General features: G+C 44.2%; 1 protein-coding gene across 3 annotated transcripts in view; it reads left to right on the top strand.

Annotated features, from left to right (window-relative positions):
• CTNNBL1 (catenin beta like 1) overlaps positions 1–22710 on the top strand; it is a 161655-nt gene that overhangs the window by 60296 nt on the left and 78649 nt on the right. For all 3 annotated transcript variants that reach the window (XM_081291769.1, XM_081291768.1, XM_081291770.1), the window contains exons 6-10: positions 7087–7180; positions 9719–9810; positions 18351–18423; positions 18662–18720; positions 20034–20182. In XM_081291769.1, the coding sequence (XP_081147895.1) occupies positions 7087–7180; positions 9719–9810; positions 18351–18423; positions 18662–18720; positions 20034–20182 (467 nt within the window). The remainder of the gene's footprint in view (positions 1–7086; positions 7181–9718; positions 9811–18350; positions 18424–18661; positions 18721–20033; positions 20183–22710) is intronic.

Genomic DNA, 22710 nt, shown 5'->3' with positions numbered 1-22710 from the left:
CCACGTCCTCTCCCTCCTCTGTGGATCTCCCTTCCACTCTGTCATCTTCTCTTGCCTTTTCTCTCTGGTACTGAGGTAAGTGCCGATTTTAGAGCAGTTTGCAGAGTTTATCTAAGATCATCGCAGCCACTTGTGTTGAAAGCACACAGGTACTTATTAGGCTGCTTTCCGGCCCCACCCGAGACCACTGAAGCAGAACTGCCTGACAGGGGGCCCATATGGTTCTGAGACGCACAGCTGCATGACCCAGCCCTCCTTACCCTTTCTCTTAAGGTTCTCGACACCAGAAGTTTCCCGTGTGCTGTGCTTGCTGCTGGCATTTGGTGTGAATGACAGGGTCGTGAACCCACTGCATATGAAGAACTGTCTCTCCCGGAGAGCGAGGCTGCAGTCCAGCACGGCCATGTGAAACTGTGAGGGAGAATTCTATGGCCATTTTTTTTACATGCTCCCTCCTAGAGTGAACTGCCACTTTGGTAGGATCAGGGCCTTTATTTTTCCTTGGGACCACTGTGCGGAAAGCAGGGGACGTTGCTGGGGTGTTCTTTTGTTTTGAGGAGCAGCTGAGGGGAGCTGTGGCAGCTGCTCCTGCACTGTGTCCCCACAGTGCCATTTGTGCAGTCTTACCTTCCAGAGGTTAATTACAGTGGCCCTGGACGAGCCTTCCTGCCTGGTCCCTGGGCTGATTTTAATTACCTTCCTTGCCCGTGTGAATGGAGAAGACAGGGGAGGAACAGCTAGCCTGGCTGCTGCATGTTGAACCTACCCAGAAGCAGCAGTTCACACAAAAGCCCCTTTTGTGCTTTCTGTGTCGCCAGGCCCACCAACAAAGGCTGGATCTTGCAGAGTTTATTGTCTGTGTGGAAAGAAACAGTTCATCCTCAGTCTGGGGAGCCATTAGGTGGCTGCTATACAGGGTTTTCTGTTTGTTTAGTTTCTTTCTGATTATATTATTTTAAGATTTTGATGCTTACAGCTTTACCCTGGTGGGGCTGGTGTGAATCCCAAACACTGAACATTCTAGACTCCAATACATTATTTGCTCTCCTGCAACCAGTCAGAGGCAACAGTAAATATCAGAGGGCAGAACCGGCAAGTGGTCTTCCATTTATTCTTCGCCACCCTTGTGCCACATTGAGGAGAAGTTTGATAAGTAGTCTCATATTACAAGGGTTGAGTTGTCTTCGTAGTTTTAATTTGGGGCCAGTGTTGGAAGCCTGGAATTGCTTGAGCAGAGGCTAGAGGGCATGTGGCAGGATTTATTGTGGAGTGCAGTGTGCAGTTATTGCCTTGGTCTTTTTTCCCAGTTGTAAGTCTCAAGTAATAGAACAGCTCATTTGTGGGGAGAGCGCGCTGTTCTGGCATTCTTGGGGCTCTGCACAAGCTTTCCATGTTGGCCACACCCATTGGTGTTCCTCATGCAAAAGGTGAAGATATGTTTGTGCTTTGGAACAGGTGGATTTGGCAAATGGACTCCTTTCTAGAGAGTAGTAATTGTGAGGGTATATTGCTTTGATGGCATTTCTGTGGCTTACTCCTCCGAAGGTGGCTTTGGAGTAGTGATTAGACTGCTGTGATTTCTCTACTTACTACTTGGCATGCCTGGCTTCTCCAGGTCACCTGGAGCACTCCTGCTCCTCCTCCTCCTGTGAAGCCCAGCTTCAACCTCAGCTCTTCTGAATTTTTCCAAACTCATCACCTCAGTGGAATTTGTGTTCCCCTAGCACTTCGTACATCCTAGAACTTGTCAAATTGCATTATAGATTTCTAAGTTTGTCTTTTTTGAGTTGTGGTCACTGTTGGGAAAGCAGTCAGAGTGGTGGCTCTGTTACTTACCAATTGTATGTCCTTGGGAGAGCTACCCCACCACTCCATACTCTGCTTTTTTTTGTCTGTAAAATGGAAATAACAGTAGGCCCATTGCACAGTGCCAACGTGAGGGATAACTGAGATATTTAACAAGTCTCTAGGACAGTCTGGCACAGAGTAAACACCTGATAAATGTGGGCCATTATTGTTGTAAAGGTATCGAGCCTGGCAGATATTAAGCAGTTAGTAAATGTCAAGGTAAAATGACAAGTGTCATCTGCCACACAGTGGGATATTTGTGAAGGTTATTAAACTCAAGTATTTTTTCAGTTCAAAAATGTTTCAAAAACATTTTTAATAATTATTCAGAAACTGTTCAGATGGCATAGGCCTAAATAAGACATGCAAAGATAGAGGTTTAGGGGGTGTGTGTGTGTGTGTGTGTGTGTGTGTGTATGTGTGTGTGTGTTTTAAAGGAAAAAAATAAGCAATGGTCATTCGAGGTCGAGTATCGAGAAGGGCTGAGAGAGATTCAGTCTTCTGTGAAATGAAGAGGATGCAGTGGTCATGCCTCATGGAGAAGAATCAGAGTTGGCTGCAGAGCTCAGGTACTGGCCACGGCCTGGAGGAGGCTTATCCACGAGAGGGTACGGGGGTGTCGCAGCCAGAGCAGGTGCAAGTGTGGCTGGACCATCAACAGGCTAGGAGTCATAAAGGGTTTCACAAAAGTGGCTTTGATGTGAAGATCTGGGGACTACCCTCCATACCATTCTTGCCCTTCATTGACCCTGTGTAAGGGTTAAGCTTGGAGCTCCAGATTGGGTTGGCTGGAACTTGGTTAGTATCATATTTGTGCTGCTCAGGTGAGACCCAGCTTAGCACGTCTCATGTTGCTTTACGTGTGCTCACTGTCCATTTCTGGCCTGTTCCTTCCCATTTCCATTAATGTTCTTGCCTTCATCTTTGTTCCTAAACAAAACTCGATTGTTCATTCATTCACTCAGTGCTTACTGAATGCTCGGCATGTTCCTGATCCTAGGCACTCAGGTGTGTAATTGTAAGAATGAAAGAGTCTCTGCTTTGGAGATTATGTTCTGGTCTAGGGAGAAACAGTAAATAAATGAACAAGAAAACTATCAGAGTGATTGTCTGTTACGCAGAGAATTAAAATAGAGTGATGTGTTATTGGGTGACAGGAAGTCAGGAAAGGCCTGGATTCTGGGTGACAAGAAACCAGCCACTCAGAATGAGCTAGAGCAAGGTGGAACAAGGGCAGAGACAGACAGGAATGAGCGTGACATAGTGAAGGAACAGAAAAGGGCCATCCTGTGGAGTACAGCCAGGCTCGTGGGGGAAGGTCGGGGCCAGTCCACCTGGGTGCCAGAGGCATTATCCGTCATGAGGCCAGTGTGCACAGGGTCATAACAGTCTGACCAACACTTCAAAAGACCACTGCAGCTGTGCAGATAGTGAATCTGAGGGGCAGGAATGGAAAGGGCACTGCTGTCAGCTGCCGTATAGCAGGCCTGAGTCCCGCCTTATGACCATGTCACCATGTGTATCGTCAAGATTTGTTTGAGCGAGATTCAGTGGGTGTGGGGTTTTATATTTATTATTATTATTTTCTAAATCTGAAATTCCTAGTAGGTGGAAAAACTCTAGTCTAACTCTGGGCAAAGCTTGTTGGCAGATTGTACCAGACAGAAAAAGAATCCTCCCTCAAACCCTCTCATCTGCCTCTCTCTTTATTTTCTCCTCTTCTCTTATATCCATCCTCTTTGATCTAGTGGAAAACAGTGCTTGATCATGCCCTTGAACTTTGTGTGATTAAGACCTTCTGGAATGTTGTCTGGGAGACCTGCTGATGGGCAGAAATAACCAAGGACTTATCAGAAAAGGACAGAAAAGTCCTGATTTTCAAGGCCAGGGTTGCTCTGGCTGATGCTTTAATCCCGGAGCAGGATCTGTTTTTAGTTTCAGACTTCGTCACAGGTTCAGAAAATTGAAGGTAGACCCAAGGGGTTAGCGAGTGTAGGACAGAATGCTAATTTGTCCTTACTAGGCAATATCCAGAGCTATACATAAAATAAATACTTTTCCAAGGGTTTTCTGAGCTAAATGTATTTTGACTGCTTTTGGCCCTTCTGCAATCAGATAAAATTGCATTTAACCCAACTAAACATAAAGTTTCACACTTTGCAAAGCTTAAAAAGGCTGCCTGTTAGAAGTTAGATTTCCTCAACAAGAAAAAAGATTTTCCTCCAGCCAGACGCCCATTATCCATAGCCATTCAGCTCTAGAATTTGAGTGCGTCGCTCATTGCCACTGTCCCCGCCACTTTGCAGACAGCAGAGATGGGAAGCATAACTAAGAATCAAGGAAAGGGGGAAATAATGCAGATAAAGAGCAATAAGCAATTGAAGCCCGTGAAGCAGTTTGCAGAACTGACAAGCAGTTTGATACACAGCGGAGTCACAGTGTCTGCTGCTTTAGGATTCAGAGAGATTATAAGTCAATCAGGGTGATTTAGGGAAAAGCAAACTGTGACATGGTTCATACTCTTCTCCCAGATGTTTTTCTGTTTTCTCTCACATACCCAAATTGTCCAATTAATTAAGAAAAACATTGCAGTAGATTTCTTCGGTGACGCTCTTGCTGGCTATGAGATTTGAGAGCAAGATTGTGTGTCTCCTGGTATGTGAGGGGAAACCAGCTCTTTCCTGCGTGTGGGCGCCTTCAGCTCTGTCATCAGTGTCCCCCCCAGGAGTCTCTCCCACTGCTGCACAGAGGAGAGCCTAGAAAGGTAACTCGCTTGTGATTCAGGTGGCGCAAATTGGCCAGTCATTTCAGGTTTTCTTCTCGAATAGATGTTTCTCTGGAGTCTCACCCAGAAAGAGCGGAGTGGCCTTGTTCCACGTCTGTCCCTCTTCCCGAGCTTCCTTCCGCAGGCCGAGTTTGGACCAGGTCTGTAGAGTGCCTGTCTTCCTCAGAGTGCTCAGGAAGCGCGGCTGAACAGGATCATTTCCTTCTCTCTTCTCACCAAAGTAATAGGATATAATAGGAAAAAATGGTCTTCAGAGCTGGTCGCCTCTGCCACCGGCTTTGTAACTTTGGACCAGGCCAATTAACCTCTCCAGGTTTTTGTTCTCTTATCGGTAAAAGCGAGAGGACTCCTTGAGGCTAAGTGGAGCGGTTTTGCACAGAGCAGGCATCCGTCAGTTCTCCCATGTGGTGAAGTGTGTGGGAAGGGTTGGCTGGACCTAGGGTGTACCCAGACTAAGGTGAGGAACCTGCCTTTGAGGTACTTGGCTTTCACCTAGGGAATGTGAGCAGGGAATAATCAGGCCCTCAGAAGGGGTGAGGGCTGGATTCACACTCTCTACTGAGTTTCTCAGCTGCTGCCTTACACCAAACCCAGGGTAAGGCCTGTCATATTTTCATTTAATCTTTGCAATTTACCCCCATTTCCTGAGTGAGGACACTGAGGCTCTGGGGATGAGGATACACCACCAGCATGCAGCAGACTGTGTCCTCATGACTGCTCACTTGGAATGCGTCACCCGGTGGACAGTCACTTCTTCCTTTTAATTTTTGTTGTTTTGGTTTTTGAGTGGTTTATAGTCCTGGAGATGGGAATCCAGGGCACTCTACCACTGAGCTGCATCCCCAGCCCATTTGTTTATTTGTTTATTTTTGAGAACATTGTTGAGGCAGTGATCTCAACCTGCAGTCCTCCTGCTTTAGCTTCCCCATTACACTGCCACCATTCCTGTTGTTGTTGTTGTTTCTTCTTCTTCTTCTTCTTCTTCTTCTTCTTCTTCTTCTTCTTCTTCTTCTTCTTCTTCTTCTTCTTCTTCTTCCTCCTCCTCCTCCTCCTCCTCCTCCTCTTCTTCCTCTTCTTCCTCCTCTTCTTCCTCCTCTTCCTCCTCCCCCTCCTCCTCCCCCTCCCTCCTCCCTCCTCTCTCCTCCCTCCCTCCTCCCTCTTCCTTCCTCCTCCTCCCTCCTCCTCCTCCTCCTCCTTTGTCCTTCCTCCTCCTTTGTCCTCCTCCTCCTTCCTCTTCCTTCTTCCTCTCCTCCTTCCTCCTTCCTCCTCTTCCTTTTCTTCCTTCCTCCTCCTCCTTCCTCTCCTCCTCCTCTTTTGTCCTTCCTCCTCCTTCATCCTCCTCCTCTGTCCTCTCCTCCTTTGTCCTTCATCCTCCTCCTTCCTCTTCCTCCTTCCTCCTTCCTCCTCTTCCTTCCTTTTCCTCCTTCCTCCTTTAAAAAAAACATTTTAAATTTTTTTAGTTGTAGATGGATACAGTGCCTTTATTTTATTTATGTTTGTGGTGCTAAGGATTGAACCCGGTGCCCCGTGCATGTGAGACAAACACTCTACCTCTGAGCCACAACCCCAGCCCAAGAAAATTAGGTATTTCCTCAGTTTCCCTCCCTGGCATGGCTTGGGATCCCCCAGGGCAGTCTGCCCACAGCACAGATTGTGCCCAGGAGGAGCCAGGGTTGGAGAGTGCTGCTTCTCCCAACCCGAAGGGAACCCGGCCTGTTCTTTTGCTGCCCCTGTTCTCTAGCTGTGAGGTCCTGGTGAAGTCCCCAGCTCTCGTGAGTGGGCTCTATCTACCGCATGGCTACTTCAAGTTTCTTGTTTATCTCCAAACGTGTGAATCAAATCAGAGAAGCACAGTGGCGTTTCTGTCCATTAAACGTGGTTCAGATACCACGCGTTTTGTCCTGTTAAGATTCTTCTTTTTAAGAAAGAAGTAGAAATTCTTTCATAAAAGCTTGGCATGGGAAGATAGAGTGTTTTGAGTTTAACCCTAAATTTTGAGGTCAGCGTAGTGTGGCTGGTGAACCTGCCGACTGCACAGCTCTGCGCTGTGCTCCAGGAATGCCGTAGGGCTTGAGTGAGCCTTTGGCCTGGCCCCAGCTGACCCTCTGGGGAGGTGTGGAAGCGCCACTGAGGAGGAGAAGGGCGCCTGCTTGGTGTCAGGTCTGGGTTCCAGCACAGCTCTGGTCAGCACTGCCTTGTGACCTTGACCTTCACTTTGCCTCCTTCAGCTTCAGCATTCTCCTGAGAGAGAGATAAGGCTGCTGCCCTTTCCTTGCCTCAGGGCACTTCAGGGCTCACAGGGAAGGGGTGGGCGAGCACCGGGCAGTGCGGGCTGCTGATTAAGTGCTTGCTGTGTTCACGCAGATAGAGGAGATGTGAGTGTGGGAGTGGGAGCATGTGGGGCCTATTTGTGACATGTGTCCCTCTCTCCCTTTGCTTCCCTGTTCCTGCAGGTGGATGGGCAGGTGGTAGCGCTGCTGGTGCAGAATCTGGAGCGGCTGGATGAGTCTGTGAGAGAGGAGGCGGACGGCGTCCACAACACGCTGGGTAAGTCGGAGGGCGCCGCTGTGGGCCCTATGCTCCTTGCCCTTCCTCCCTTATAATCGAGTCAACACGGAGTGTTTTCTTTCCTGCTCTTCCCAAACTGCCTTTTCAGAAACGAAGACTCGTGTGTACATTTCATATAACTGTAGTTTGGGTTTGGCTTGCAGGTAATAAAAGCAGAAATCCACTGAGGAGGTATATACCTTCCAAGATCAGAGCATGGGCTCTCTTTGCAGGCCTTTCCCTCCAAAACAGGATGAAATCTACTAAGGATCCCATCCCCCACCCTGGAAAAGTGTATATTTAAAATTTTTAAGTCATTTTTTTTGTGTTGGTTTTTCTAATCACCCTCCTTCAGTGGAACTAGAAACTTTTGGCCAGCTGTGTATCTGTAGAAGAAGGACATTTTCTTTGAAAAACAGTGTTTATTCTTCTTCTTAAATAGATTCCTTTGTAAACTCTGGGTTGAAATACTGCTGCTAACTTGGCTGCCCCTGTATCAGATGAACATTTAAGTGGATTCCTCTGCAGTATTTCTCCTCTTCCTTCCCCTCCTCAAATCTCCCAGTCCTTCCTTTTGCAAAGTTGCCAAACAAATAGCCTATTTAAAAGTGTGCTTTTGGGTTGTCCTCTTTATCACTGGTCCTGCCATATAAGACCAGAGGTGACATATCTGTGAGCCAAGTTTGAGACATGAATGAGGCCCAGTGGAAGCAGGAATTTTGATGAGGTTAGATTTTCTCTCTGCTCCTTTGTGTTTGCCACAGATTTCTCTTGTAGTTCTAGACTTTCTTCAGTGAGGATTATTATAAAGCAGGGGGAAGATGGGCACCCAGGGAGTAAGAGAAGAGAGAATAAGCGCTAGTCTAGAGCCAGAATTTGGCATCGTTCTCTGTTATCCTAGTGCTGGATTTTATAGAATCCTAAGCTTATCAAAAGAAAAGTCAGCTTACTGTTAATAAAAAAGGCCTTCTGTAGTGGAAAAGGCCCCAGCCTGGCCGTCTGCAGAGATTGTCTGGTTTCAGGTTGGGCACCTGCCGAGAACTGAGAGGAGATCATCCCTGTCTCCCGTCCTGGGTGCCCCACAGGCACCATGCTAGGCCCTGGGTAGGCGTGGCCTTCCTCCTTAAGAGGTGAACTGTTAGGAAAGACAATCCCAGGAGAAATGGTATAATGGGAGCCAGAGGAAAGTTCTGTGGGCACCACAAGGAAGGGTCTCCAAATTGCCTCCTAGGAGCAGGTGGGGACCGGGGCCGAGTAAGAAGGGAGGTGCCTTTGAGGAGCGGGGCAGGGCCTCTGAGTAGGAGTGTCCTCTGCAGTCATGAAGGGGGGGTGGCTTTGGGAACAGTTAGATGTGCACTTGGCAGTGGGAGATGGAAGTGGTGGCAGATGTTTTGTCCAGGTTTTGAGGAGACCTTATAAACCTGCCAAGAAGTTTGGGTGTTTGTCCCAGGGGGCAACGGAAACTGTCTAAAGTCCAGGAACAAGATAGAGCCAGGAGACTGAAATGAATGAGTTGATTTTCTTAGAAAATGTGAAAAAGTAATCGAGGGTATTGAAATGACCTCATCTTTCAGGCTCTTGTTGCTACTCTGCATCCGAAGTTTTGTGTTGTGTCACCCTCCCCCAGGGACCGCCTGGCCTTTCTTCACTTGCTGTTGGTGAGGCCAACCTGGGCGGAGGAGTGAACAAGAAGTAGGGGTGTGGGGATGTTTTGAGCCTTTTTTCTTTCAAACTTCACACCCAGTATAGTGTGTCTGGGCGTTGTGCTTAGAAAACACCAAACTGCGTTGCTTACTGATAGTAACATATTCTAAGAAATGAAGCAAAAGGGGCCCTGAAGGGAAGGGAAGGAAAACATCTGCTGTATTAAGGACTATAGGTAATATTTTTAAAAATATCATAGTCATACAATACCTTCTATTTTTGCTTCTCGTTTTTAATTTTTCTGTGGTGAACACTTGCTGTGGTAGGAGATAGCAGGACTGATTATTTGCTTCCTAGTACCTGGAAGCTACTTCTGCCAGCCTGGCCTTTCCCCTCTGTGCATATTACTTTGTTCAATTAAGAACATCGTGCTTGCCTTTTTGTAATGTCCTGGTTCCCATGATGCAGGGGAAGAGAGCTGAAAATGGGTGAATCCTGAGAGCAAGAGACTCTGAGTCCCCACCCCTGGTTCTTCCCTGAGGTTTCTGCCTAGCCCTCTGCCTGTGGTTCCAGGTCCCGGGGACCCAGCATACCAGCAGCCACAGGGCCTTCCCAAGCACACAGCCACCCTTCTGTGGGCCCCATTAGTGCAGAGCGCCCGTCACTCTCCCTGTTGTGAATGCCATCATTTTCAGCTGTGACTTTTGCTTGTAATGTAACTTGAAGAGAAGACCCGCAGCATCTCCCTAGTTAAATCTAAAAATGACAGCACAGCATCTGGCTGGGAGGAGTGCAGGGAGGTGGGAAGGGAATCGATGCCTGTCCTGGGAAGCCAGCTTGTTGCAGATGGAAACAAAGTTGCCCCCCCAGTGACTGGTGCCTGTCTCCTTTCAGCGATCGTGGAAAACATGGCTGAGTTCCGGCCTGAGATGTGCACAGAGGCTGCCCAGCAGGGGCTCCTGCAGTGGCTCCTGAAGAGGCTAAAGGTGAGTGTGGCTTGGTGGCACTGTTGTCCCGCCTCTCTTTGCTCTGGGCCTGGCTGACCCTGAGTTGTTGATACAGATTATCTTCCCCAAGCCTTAGGATCTAGTTTGGGAAGCTTCTAGTGCCTCTTAGCCCTTTCTCTGCTTATTCTCTTCTTTTTTAAAAAAAGATCCCTTCCAGTTCCATTTCACAGAGGCAGCTACTGTTAGCAATGTATATCTGTTCTTCCAAAAACTTTCTGTGCGTATATAGGAGAGCGTTTTATGTGTGTTTCACAAACAATTCTATAATGTCTTCTTTTAAAAAAAAAATTTTTTTTGTAGTTGTAGATGGACAGAAGGCCTTTATTTTATTTGTTTATTTTTATGTGGTGCCGAGGATTGAACCCAGTGCCTCACACATGCTAGGCAAGCGCTCTACCACTGAGCTATAGCCCCAGCCCCAGCCCCTATAATGTCTTCTTAATGTGAATTATTTTTTCACTGAACTGATGGTTGCCCGGTATTCCATTGTACAGATGTACCAAAGTTAATTTTGCCATTCCTGGTTGATAAGCATTTGCCTGGTATAAACAGTGATGCAGTGAAATTCCTCATATATACACACTCATTTTTTTTCTTACACACTTGCCTCAGCTTATCTGGGTAATAAATTTCTAGAGTGGAACTGAGCCCAAGGGTAAGCGGTAAGCACGTTAACATTTTTCGAGGTATTGCAAAATTGTCCTCTGTAAAGACTGCCCCATTAATTTGAGAATTCCAGCTACCTATAAACCCTCGAGTATTTTTGTTATGGTTTTGTTAATCTGATGAGTGAAATTGGTATTGTTATTTAAATTTGGAACTTTAAAATCAAGTCAAGTATTAGCTTTGTGTAGTGTGTATCAGGCATTTGTATTCATCTCTTTTAGCCTCATATTTATATCCTTTATCCATATTGTGGTAGGATTGTTTATTCTTTTTCCTTGTTAGCCATCAGAACTGTCCATATAGTAAATGGGGAGGTCAAAGGTATTCCAGATTCGCCTTGACCACAGGTGTGTTGGCAGTTAGTTTGGAACGGCTTATATGCTGCTGCAGGCAAGGATTCCAACTTTGAGTAAGCAGGAGGTGCTTATTTGTAGCAGGAGTGAAAGGTGGTCCTGGACTTGCTGTGGTTCAGTGTGGTAGGGATCCAGAAAGACCGGGGTGGACCACCTCCACTGTCTAGGCAGGGCCAAGGATGAAGGTTAGCGTATAGCCACCATTCCCTGTCTCTCGGGCAGCCTAAGTCTTCCCCAGCCCTACTTATTGGACCATTGGTCCCCATGACCTCTGTCACAGAGACTTATGCGACATGTGGACGAGGATACTCGCTAGCCTAGCTCTCACCTCGGCAGGTGTGGGTGCATCTGCCTGGCAGGCTCAGTGCACTGAACCCCTTGACCCCACTCCCCTTTCCTTTCAGCCCTGCACTCAGCGGGTGGCTGCTCCGTGCATGGACATCTCCTCCAAGTCGGGACTTCCCTTGGTTCCTGAGCTGCCCTTGTTTCCCCACGAATTCCCTTCCATCTCCCTACACTCCTGCCCTTCTTTTCTCAGTATTCACATGTCTTTATTCTCGAACACCTTGAAACCTTTTGGGAGTCAGGGGTAGGGAAGAAGGAAGCAGAAAGCAAGTTAAGGGGAGAGGACAGTTCTCAGTGACCATCTAAATTGGAGCAGCAGCTGTGGGTCATGACCCCAGCCTTAAACATGTAAAATCCAATAGTTTTTGTCTCTGGGAAGTCAGGACAAATTTCTCTATCAGATGTTGAAACTTGCTGGTCTTTTTTTTTTTTTTTTGGCAGGGAGGAGGGACTGGTTATATAGGGAGGGAGATTGAGACCTTTGGGCATTTACCTTGGATTTCTTTACCCTTATGACAGTAATAAAGAGGCCCATTTGATATTTGAACAAGCTATTGACACACGCCTCACAGGCACAGTGTTTGTGTATTCCTCAGGGCATACATAGTCACATCGCTGTCTCTAAAACAGGTTTTCAAGGTTTCAGGGTATTTAAATATCAAAATGCTATTTGGTTATGTTACTAGTAAACAAGTTTTCTTAGAAAAACCCTGTGTTTCCCAGAACATTAATGAAAGAAAGTCTTCCCGTCTTTAAATGCAGTGCCTTGCACTTACATTTTTTCACACTCGGGAAAGTGCTTGTTATAATCTTCTCCAGCATCAGCATCAGATGATTCAGAGTGGGTGCTGGACCTAGATCCTGATTTCCCTTAATTAGCCACATGACTATGGGCCATAGTCCCTTCACTTATCTGGCCCCTGTTTTCTCTTTGGAGAACCCAACTCACAGGATTAGGATTACACTGAAGACCAAATGTGATGATAATGCTGAATTGTGAAAATCCAGATGGCCGTGTGTTGCAGCTGGTGATTGTGTTAAAACCACTCGTGGATATTTAAAACTTACAGATTTCTACACTACAACCCCCACTGTCTCAGTCTCAGTCATGTTGTCTTGGTCTACGTTGATGTAGTTAGAAGAGTTCCACATGTGTTTCTGATGTACCACCCTCGCTAAGATCCACTAGTCTCTAGAGATGTAGCCCTCTTGTTACCTGTCCTAGTTCTGCAGACCGATGTAAAACTCCATTTTTGGTTGCCATCACTATAAAAGCTCTTCCTCCAGCGATGCTGATACCCCTACCCCAGAGCTCACCTCTCCTGCCTACTTTTGAGGCCCCTTAACCTGGCCCGGGATAGCCTTTTCCTTTCTCAGTTTGAAACCTTTTGACCTTTGTAAACAATTTGATAACTTACCCATCCCCTGCTCTGCAAAGATCAAAAGGTTTTACCCTCTGCTGGCTCACACTCCAGCAGACATGACCCTTGTCTTCCTTCTGTGCTTCTGATTGAACACGGCCTTCAGGAGACCCCTGCCTGTCCATGGAGCCTTCTCCCTTTTTAGAATTGAAACGGAATTTTTATGTTGTAGATTTAAAAATTCGGAATTGAGACCTATAGATATCAAGTGACTTGTCTAAACCCAGACCTCAGCTCTAGCCCTAGAGCTAGAAGTGAAGCCCCTGCCCCAGCGCGTCCTCCTGCATCCTTTCCATGGTGGTGCTCTGCCCCAGCCCATACAGCCCTCTTTTCTGAAAACCAGCCTCTTCCTTTTTTCCCTTATGTTTTTTGGTGGGAGCTCATAGATCTGGGTTCCATTGTGTACCCCTAACATGTGACACTCACCTCAGTGGAGCATTGCAGCACCTGGGAAAATTTCATGTTTTGTGTGCTAATTTTCTTCCTGCCAAATATCCATGAATTCCATATGAAGGTCTGGGTCTCTGTCTTCTCCTAGATGTTCCAAAAATGTGGCTTCTAGTCAGGAGCTTCAGTATCACCTGGCAACTTATACAAAATGCAGATTCTTTTGTCCCCCCAGAACCTGTATCTTCAAGGCTGGGAGTGGAGCCCAGCATTTTGTACTTTACCAAGCCCTTTTGGTGGCAGGGATGAGAGCCAAGGTTCTAGAGTGCTTATGTCTAGATTGCTGGGTAAAAACCTTGTTCTTTGATCATCCCATATTATTCAGTAATCCTTGAGTAATTCTTAAGTGAGTGACACATTGGTGACAGGCATTTTAGTCTTGGATATCTCCTTTTTACTGGTAGCTAAGCTCTCAGTATATAGAGATATTCATGGATATTTTTTCATCCACCAAATGAAACCTCACTAATTTGTTCTAATGAGGATAAAGCCCATTGCACATGATTGCACTAAATGGATTAGTAGGTAAGCAGATCACTAGTGGGAGTGATAACTGTGTCACAGCACTTTTTAAAATGGGGAATATAAACTTAGTAGGATATTATATGCTGTTGAAAATGGCACCAACCCAGAAAGTTTTTTTTCTTTTTTAAAGAAACAAAATTAAGATTCCCAATTTATTTTCCCGTTAAATCATGCTCCAGAAGCAGTTGTAGTATTCAGCATATGTGTTAATGACTTGAGAACTACATGTACAACTGGTTGATTCAGAAGTCCTTTGCCTCTGATGACCAGAGGTGGTGATTTTGCAGGGCCCAATCTGCTTCGACAGTTGTACGGAGCTGTAGATGTGTCTGAACTTGCCCCATGTGTTCCAGGTACCAGAGGTGAACTGCAGATATAACCTACAGCTTCTGACTGCAGGTGGTAGCATAATTGTTTTGTACTTTCCAAAAAAGCAGCAGTTCCCAAAAAGGTGAAGTTTAATTTTATTCAAGGCTAGTACATGCTGAGTACAGACCTATGCTTGATTCAGTAATTACTCTGACAGCTGAAAGATTTAGGATCACCAGGCTCCTGGATAAAGAGAGCCCTACACGCTCCAGGTCCCACTGGTTAGCTTTGCAAAAACCAAGAGTCTGTACCTGCCACGTTCATTCTCCTTTCTCCTGGTTTTGATGAAATGCTTTTGTAACTTGGCAGTTTGGTGTCGTAATATCTGGCTGAGATTTAAACAGAAATAAAGTTTTCTTGATAAATTCATGGCTAGACATGAAAGAAGGGGTAGACTCCTTCCTTCCTGGCTGGCCTAGATTCTTTTATTTCTTACTACTAGATTAAAATGTGGTTGTCATCCTCACCATTACTAGAAGTTTTCCCCGTATGATAATGAGTTTTACGTATTAACTGCCCTCTGTGTGCACAATGTTTCTCTGGATCTTGACATACATATTTCTAATCCTCACAAATAGCTCTTCCAAGAGCATGAAGCTGTCCCCAGTTTACAGATAAGAAGGAATCCCAGAGAGGGGGAATACCTTACCCAACCTCATGGAAGTAGATGGGAGAGCCAGAGAGAGCTGGGCCTGGTGTGGTCACTTGGCTTCTCTGGAGGGGCCTCCTCCTACCAAGCAGCTTCCCAGCTGGTGCAATGCTCAGGTTCTAAAGCACTGAGAGCTCAGTGTTGGGAGTCGTGGGGCCTCATCATTTTGTTTCCCTGATTAGGTTTCTCTTTCATGCCAATTTTTCAACCAGAGGGCTTGTATCATAAGAAAAAAGTGGTGGGGGCTGGGGATGTGGCTCAAGCGGTAGCACGCTCGCCTGGCATGCGTGCGGCCCGGGTTCGATCCTCAGCACCACATACCAACAAAGATGTTGTGTCCGCCGAGAACTAAAAAATAAATAAATATTAAAATTCTCTCTCTCTCTGTCCCCCCCCCCCTCTCTCTCACTCTCTCTCTTTAAAAAAAAAAAAAAGAAGAGAAAAAAGTGGTGAACTGGGCGTAATGGTGCACACCTGTAATTCCAACAGCTGGGGGTGCAGGAGGAGGCTGGCTGAGGCAGGAGGATCACGAATTCAAAGCCAGCCTCAGCAACTTAGCAACACCCTAAGCAACATAGCAATACCCTGTCTTCAAATAAAAAATTAAAAAGGGCTGGGTATGTGTCTCAGTGGTTAAGTGCCCCTGGGTCCAATTCCTAGTACCAGAAGAAAGAGCACTGGGGTTGCAGCTTAGTGGCGGAGCACTTATCCAGCATATATTAGGCACTGGGTTTGATCCTTAGCACCACATAAAAATAAACAAATAAAATAAAGTCAGGCATTCTGTCCATCTACAACAACAACAAAAAAAATTTAAAAAAAGTTGATGAATATTTTGGTTTTTAAAATGTTATTTTGGGTAAATCAGAAACTCCTTATATGATCAGACCACACAGCTGAAGCTGGAGGTGTCTTGGGCAACTAGGAATCCTCACAGAGGGCAGCTCAGCCTTGAGTGCCTCTTATGTATGTGCCATTTCACTTAATGCAGCCACCTCATAAAGAAGATCTTAGAGCCCCAGAAAAATTAGGTTAGAGAGTCGGGGCTATTCGGCTGAGACCACATAACAGGTGACCATAAGAGCATTTTAGGGTCTAGTCACTGGAAGAGCCTACAGTATATACTATCTGTTGGGTCTTTCATCTTTTATCTTATTTAATGCTCATAGAAATTCTCTTAAAGAAATGTTATTTTTAATTTCCATTTTTCAGATTAGGAAACAGACCAGGAAATGTTGCTTGAGTCATAGATTCCCACTCATGGTGCTTTTAGTACTCAGTAATTTTGTTTTTAAAGTGCCTAAATGCCAAAAAATACCTAGCATTCTGTTTATTAAGTAGTTAGGCCCAAATAATTTAACATATATGCATAATCTAATACTTCAGTAACTATTTGAAAAAAGAACACACATAAATTGAAAGAAATGTTTTATTTCATTCTGTGTGTGAGTGTGAGAGAGAGAGAGTGTGTGTGTGTGTGTGTGTGTGTGTGTGTGTGTGTTGTATAAGGACACAATACATTTATTTATTTATTTATTTATTTATTTATTTATTTATTTATTTATTTATTTATTGTGGTGCTGAGGATCAAACCCAGTGTTTCACATGTGCTAGGCAAGTGCTCTACACAGAGCTCCAACCCCAGCCCCTTATTTCATTCTTGTTTGCCACGGTTGCTAAATGGCTGAGTGTGTGCCTTTTGGGTACTGCACAGCCTTCCAGATCTTGTCATCAGGTTGACTACCACCACCCTTGTTCCTGTTCCTTGCTGATTTTCACACAGTTCTTTTTTCAACTTCCAAAATCTAGCTCCATTAAGGTACAGTGTCAGAAGAAATGTATTTCACGCTAGTAGTTAGTGCAGTGCTCAGTAGATGTCATGAGTTACCATGTTTTTCTTGAAAATTCAAAAATACCCCTATGTGAATTCAACATGGCACCCCATCTACCTGAGCACACAGTTTGTGAACTGTAGACTTTGTGGCACATAAATGGTGGCACATTTGTGAGTAAATTCAGGTGTATATCAGATCCACCTCTCTCTTTCTTTCTTTTTGACTGTACTACTTAATAACATTAATTTGAATTCAGTGTAATATTTTTAAATGCTCTAATAGAGGGCAAGGTTCACATTGTTGGCTGTTGTGTTTAATTCTGTGCCTTGCATGCAGCAAGTGCCCAATAAATGTTTATTGAAAGGAAGAGAGAAACTCTAGGAGTTTATAAAGTCAAATGAAGGATGGGAAGCACTCAGCAGTCATCACAGATAGGCTGTTGCTGTGGTGGCCTGCATCTTCAGGCTTCTTCAAGTCAACTGCATCTTGTTCAAAGAACACTGGCCCTTGAAAAGTTGTGTATAAGTTGGTGTGGCTAAAACCAGTTAAAATATAGTCGCAGTGCTAGGGATTTAAATAATTTGAGTGATCTTTTAGCAAATCCTTGATTCTAATGGAGATTCTCACTCCTTGGCTTTTCACCTTAGTGTTTTGATTTTTATAAAACCATTTTTCTTAAACTGAAACACCACAGAGTGTATTTAAGCCCTAGCTATTATACAGATTTTTTGAAAGAGGGCCTCCAGCTTGCCCAGGGAGCATCCCGTTCAGTCAGAACATATAAGACTTTGCACTTAACAGATCTTTTAACTTACGCTGGGTCAGACCTGGTCATCCTTCTGCAACCCTGTGGGGTACACTTCGGCTCAACAAGGATAACGTGCATAGAAAACTGAAATGGTGCTGGGTGATGCTTTATTAGGTGCCACTCTTCCTTCCTAAGTACAAAATCAATGTCCAAACATAACTGTAAGTGGTGTGAAGGTGATGGAAGTGTTAACTCCAAGATAAACACTTCCTCTGTCCTTTGCAGGTACAGAAATTTCAAAAAGCCTGGATACATAGCAAAGGCTGCTGCTGATTAACAGTCACTGTCTAATGTGCTGCATTTTAAGGATCATAGATACCATAAATAAAAACATAGCCATGAGCTTGCTGCTCTCTGCACCTTTATCCAAGGGGCATTGTTAATGGGAAGATATCTAAGTCTCACTATTACTTAGGCAACCATGTGGATAGCCATCAAAGACAGTCAGTGCGGTAGATGTGTCCCTTCTGAATCTCCAAGTAGCAGAGCACTCAGCAGGGAAAGAATTGTGGGTAGTAATTTCGGTGTTAAAATATTAACACATTTTTGCATATTTAATGTGGTTTCCTTTTTAAATAGTAGGCAGATTATGGCATAAAAGCAGATAGGTTTATGATTCAAATTAAATTCCAAGCATTAAAAAAATCCAAAAGGAACTACTTTGTTATAAATACATTCAGCTAATCTAAACAAGAAATTGCTTTCTTTTCAACTTCTGTGATCATGTATCAGCTAATTTACAACCTAATTTTCTGGTTCTAACTTGTGAATGACACTTCATGGGCTTTAGTCTTAAAAGTTCAAAACTTTCTTGTGGTTTATCTTAGACATGTATAGTCTCTGGACTCAAAATGAAGGGTCTGGGAAGGCTTCACAGAGGAGGTGACATTCAGGCCTTTGCAGTAGGGGTGGAGAGTCATTGTGTCTGTCCACTGTGTGCTGTTCAGCACGTGGGTCTGGGCTCTGGAGAGCAGAGGCAGACTTTTACCCTTAACCTGCCTTTTCCCTAACTCCTGCTTCTCTCTAATGTGTGAAAAATTTGTCCTGGGAAAGGAAGCAAGACCCCTTAATGGTTTTCTCATTTCTCCTATTTCCCCACAGGCAAAGATGCCTTTCGATGCCAACAAGCTTTACTGCAGTGAAGTGCTGGCCATATTGCTGCAGGACAATGACGGTGAGGCTCCCTCTCAGTATTGATATTCTGTTAGGATAGGAGCCAGGCTTGTTTCAGATCATGACAGCAAGCTCTCTTGCCTTTGGCATCCCCTGGCTTCCCCTCTCGCTCTCTCTGCAGCTTTTGTACTCTGTCAAGCTGTATTGATTTTGTTTGCTGATGTATCAGTGTTAGACGGCTGTAAAATCTGACAGTTAGCTTCATTTTTTTTTCTTCCTCTATTTTTTTCCCCTTTTAGAAAACAGGGAATTGCTTGGGGAGCTGGATGGAATCGATGTGCTTCTTCAGCAGTTATCCGTGAGTAATTCTTATGCTTCCTGTCTGCCATGAAGATACATGGCCTACTTTAAATGGGAGGTGGAGCTGGAAATTGCCGGATGGAGTAAGCCGTGGTTCAAAACACGTGGGTCGTGTTGGCAGGTTGGAGGTCACCGTGCTGGCATGGGGTTTGCCTCCTTTTCTTGGTCATTCGTCTCTGACCAGGCATCACTGGGATCTTGGTCCAGCCTTTCCCCACCTCTGATAACGAGATTGCCAGTCCAGAGGAGATGAGCTTCCTACTTCACATAAGTTCTTGGACCAAGAATATCACATGACTTTCACTTGAACCATTCCCATGATTATTCACCTCCTTTCCTGTCAGTCTGCCATTAAAACATTCATTTAGGAAAGAGGTCACCGAGGATGATAGGGGCACTGGAGGCTGGAGTGAGAAATCAGAAGCTGCCATTTGCTCACTGAAAGAAATGTAAATGCAGTTGAAATGCTATTCTGCTGGCATTCTGAAAGCACTGTTAAGATTTCTCCTAACAAATCTCATCTGTGTTATTCCAAAAACAGGACTGAAAATAGATCATTTGGATAAAATCTTAAGAGTGTTGGGAGTGTCTGAGATGTCAGTTTGCATACAGCTTCTATCTTGGTGCCAGCAGCCTGAGTGGCTTGGCCTACACCCCAAAAATAGAGCTTTCAAATGTGAATCTGTTCCTCCCTTTCCTGCAAGATTATCGATCATCTTGTAGTTGACTGTACATACATACACTGCTGGAAGGCTCTCCTCTTAACATGCCCTACAACTCTGACAAAGACAAAACTCCAAGCCCTTCCCCTGACTTGAGCCCCGGCTATTGTATGAAGCCGTTCTATGAAGCAGTTCCGAAGCCCTGTTAGGAAACTTCCTCACATTAAACCAGGATTTGCCCCACTGGGTTGCAGCTTTTTAAGAGGGGGGGAAAGCTTGATATGGTCGGGTTGTGCCACTAGAGGGTTTGAGGGAAGTGAACAAAGTTGTTTCTATTATATTTCAGTTAATGGGTCTTGGGGTTTTGTTTTCTTTCCTTTTCTTAAAAAAAAAAAAAAATCCTTAGAACTGAGAGTCGCTCATGGATCCAGTGTTGTGTTTTTGCATGAACTGGCATCCATGTATTTTAATACCAATGAATCAGAAAGGTCTGTTTTTCCAAAATGGAAACTGATGAGATTTAGTATGGTAAATTTGTGTCCTCAGTGGTGGGGTTATTGTGATGGCAGGCGTTGGAAGTTGGTGGGTGGTGTGTGATGAAAAGACATTCTCTTAGGACTTTGTGATTTCTGCTGTCTTTGCTTGACAGGTGTTTAAAAGACACAATCCCGGCACAGCCGAGGAGCAGGAGATGATGGAGAATCTGTTTGACTCACTGTGTTCCTGCCTGATGCTCAGTTCCAATCGTGAACGCTTCCTGAAGGGCGAGGGCCTTCAGCTGATGAACCTCATGCTCCGGTACGATTCTGATCTCCTAACTCTCCCAACTCTTTTACCAACTCCTGAATCTAAAAACTTGTAGCTGTGGTTTTTTAATGCCCTCGAGTTTCCCATCTGTAGAGAACAGTCTTCAGGTATGGGTGAGTTTGGGTAATCCTGTTAGAGCAGATGAATGAATGGATTTTGGTCTATTGATGCCCTGTTGTGTCAGGTGGTAAGGTGACCCCTGCATTGAAGGGTGATTTATATTTTGTGCCTTCCCTTACTGTGTTGGTTTTGGAAAAATCTAGCCATTCATTTCTAAACATTTCTTTTGTTCATTCTAAGCTTAGTCCCATTTTTTGTATATCCCACATAGACCTATCTATGCCATGTTGGTTTTATTTTTGTTATTGACAACAAGTCATTCATATTTTCATTTATACATTTAATAATGGGTTGCATGTGTGCTGTGTCAAAGCACAGAAGTATGAAAACGTGTAGGACAACTCTAGAATTTTTGTTTGTGATGCTTTCCTTGTATATTTTATTACGTATGCCCAAATTCCTTAAAGAGGACATCATGCTAGTTTCTCAGTAATTTCCTAAAGTTGGAAACAAAAGAGGAAGATCATTTATATTGATAATTTTTTTCAAGACCACTAAGAAGGAGAATAGAGAACAGAAGGGATGGCAGTAACAAGAGTCTTGTTCAGGGTCAAGGACAATTTCTTTCTTTTTTTTTTTTTTTGAGGAGGAGGAAGGTTTGGTTTGTGACTGAGGCTGTGGGCAAACGGAGCAGGGAGAGGTTTCTTGGTTCTTTCTCTTCTTTTTTTTGGGGGGGGGTTATTTTATTTTTTTTTATTGGTTGTTCACAACATTACAAAGCTCTTGACATATCATATTTCATACATTAGATTGAAGTGGGTTATGAACCCCCAATTTTACCCCAAATGCAGATTGCAGAATCACGTCGGTTACACATCCACGATTTTACATAATGCCCTATTCGTAATTGTTGTATTCTGCTACCTTTCCTATCCCCTACTATCCCCCCTCCCCTCCCCTCCCATCTTCTCTCTCTACCCCATCTACTGTAATTCATTTCTCTCCTTGTTTATTTTCCCATTCCCCTCACAACCTCTTATATGTAATTTTGTATAGCAATGAGGGTCTCCCTTCATTTCCATGCAGTTTCCCTTTTCTCTCCCTTTCCCTCCCATCTCATGTCTCTGTTTAATGTTAATCTTTTCTTCCTACTCTTCCTCCCTGCTCTGTTCATAGTTGCTCTCATTATATCAAAGAAGACATTTGGTATTTGTTTTTTAGGGATTGGCTAGTTTCACTAAGCATAATCTGCTCTAGTGCCATCCATTTCCCTGCAAATTCTATGATTTTGTCATTTTTTATTGCTGCATAGTACTCCATTGTGTATAGATGCCACATTTTTTTTTATCCATTCATCTATTGAAGGGCATCTGGGTTGGTTCCACAGTCTAGCAATTGTGAATTGTGCTGCTATGAACATCGATGTGGCAGTATCCCTGTAGCATGCTCTTTTAAGTTCTTCAGGGAATAGTCCGAGAAGGGCAATAGCAGAGTCAAATGGTGGTTCCATTCCCAGCTTTCCCAGGAATCTCCAAACTGCTTTCCAAATTGGCCGCACCAATTTGCAGTCCCACCAGCAATGTACAAGTGTACCCTTTTCTCCACATCCTCGCCAGCACTTGTTGTTGTTTGACTTCATAGTGGCTGCCAATCTTACTGAGTGAGATGGTATCTTAGGGTGGTTTTGATTTGCATTTCTCTGACTGCTAGAGATGGTGAGCATTTTTTCATGTACTTGTTGATTGATTGTATATCCTCCTCTGAGAAGTGTCTGTTCAGGTCTCAGCAGCACATGGATCCTTCTCAAAAATAGACCATATATTATGCCATAGGGCATCCCTCAGTAAACTCAAGGACAGTTTCTTAAGTTGAGAGACACTGAAGCATGTCTGAATGGTTGAATGCTCTCTAGTCATTGTAGAGTTATTTTTTAAAAATTGAGCCAGAGTCTGCCATCTTGAAACTTCCATTCATATACAGTGAAAAGTCTGTTGAAATTTTTTTTCAGTTTGATGTATATTAAATATATATGTATTTAATTAATGCTATACATTAAATATAATTTAGACTATAGACATGCAAGCTTGGTTAAAATATTGATAAGGTACTATGTTAAGGGTCAGACTTACATGGAAATAAAAAGGTCAGGATTTCTGTTTCCAGAAGCTAAAAAGACAGTTCTGTCACCCATACAAAGACTGTCTTTGGGTATATATTTTCTTTTGCTGTTTTTTTTTTTTTTTCTTGGTTTTAAGCCTGCCACACATAGAATTTCCTATAGTATTTCTTACAAACAACCTGCTGTTTCCCATACCTTGACATTATATTCAGGAGAGTTCAGTAACTACTTAATGGACTCTAAGGGAGTTTGTATTCTATTGGTGATTTGAGGTTTATTTATAACAAACTTGACAATGACCATTTTGTGTTTAAAATTATTTTATGACTATTGAGATGTG

This window comes from Spermophilus citellus (genome assembly GCF_964194105.1).
Source record: "Spermophilus citellus genome assembly, chromosome: 4".
In the NCBI taxonomy this organism is placed as follows: domain Eukaryota; kingdom Metazoa; phylum Chordata; class Mammalia; order Rodentia; family Sciuridae; genus Spermophilus; species Spermophilus citellus.
Note: the sequence above shows the minus strand (reverse complement) of the source record. Positions and strands in the feature narration are given on the sequence as shown.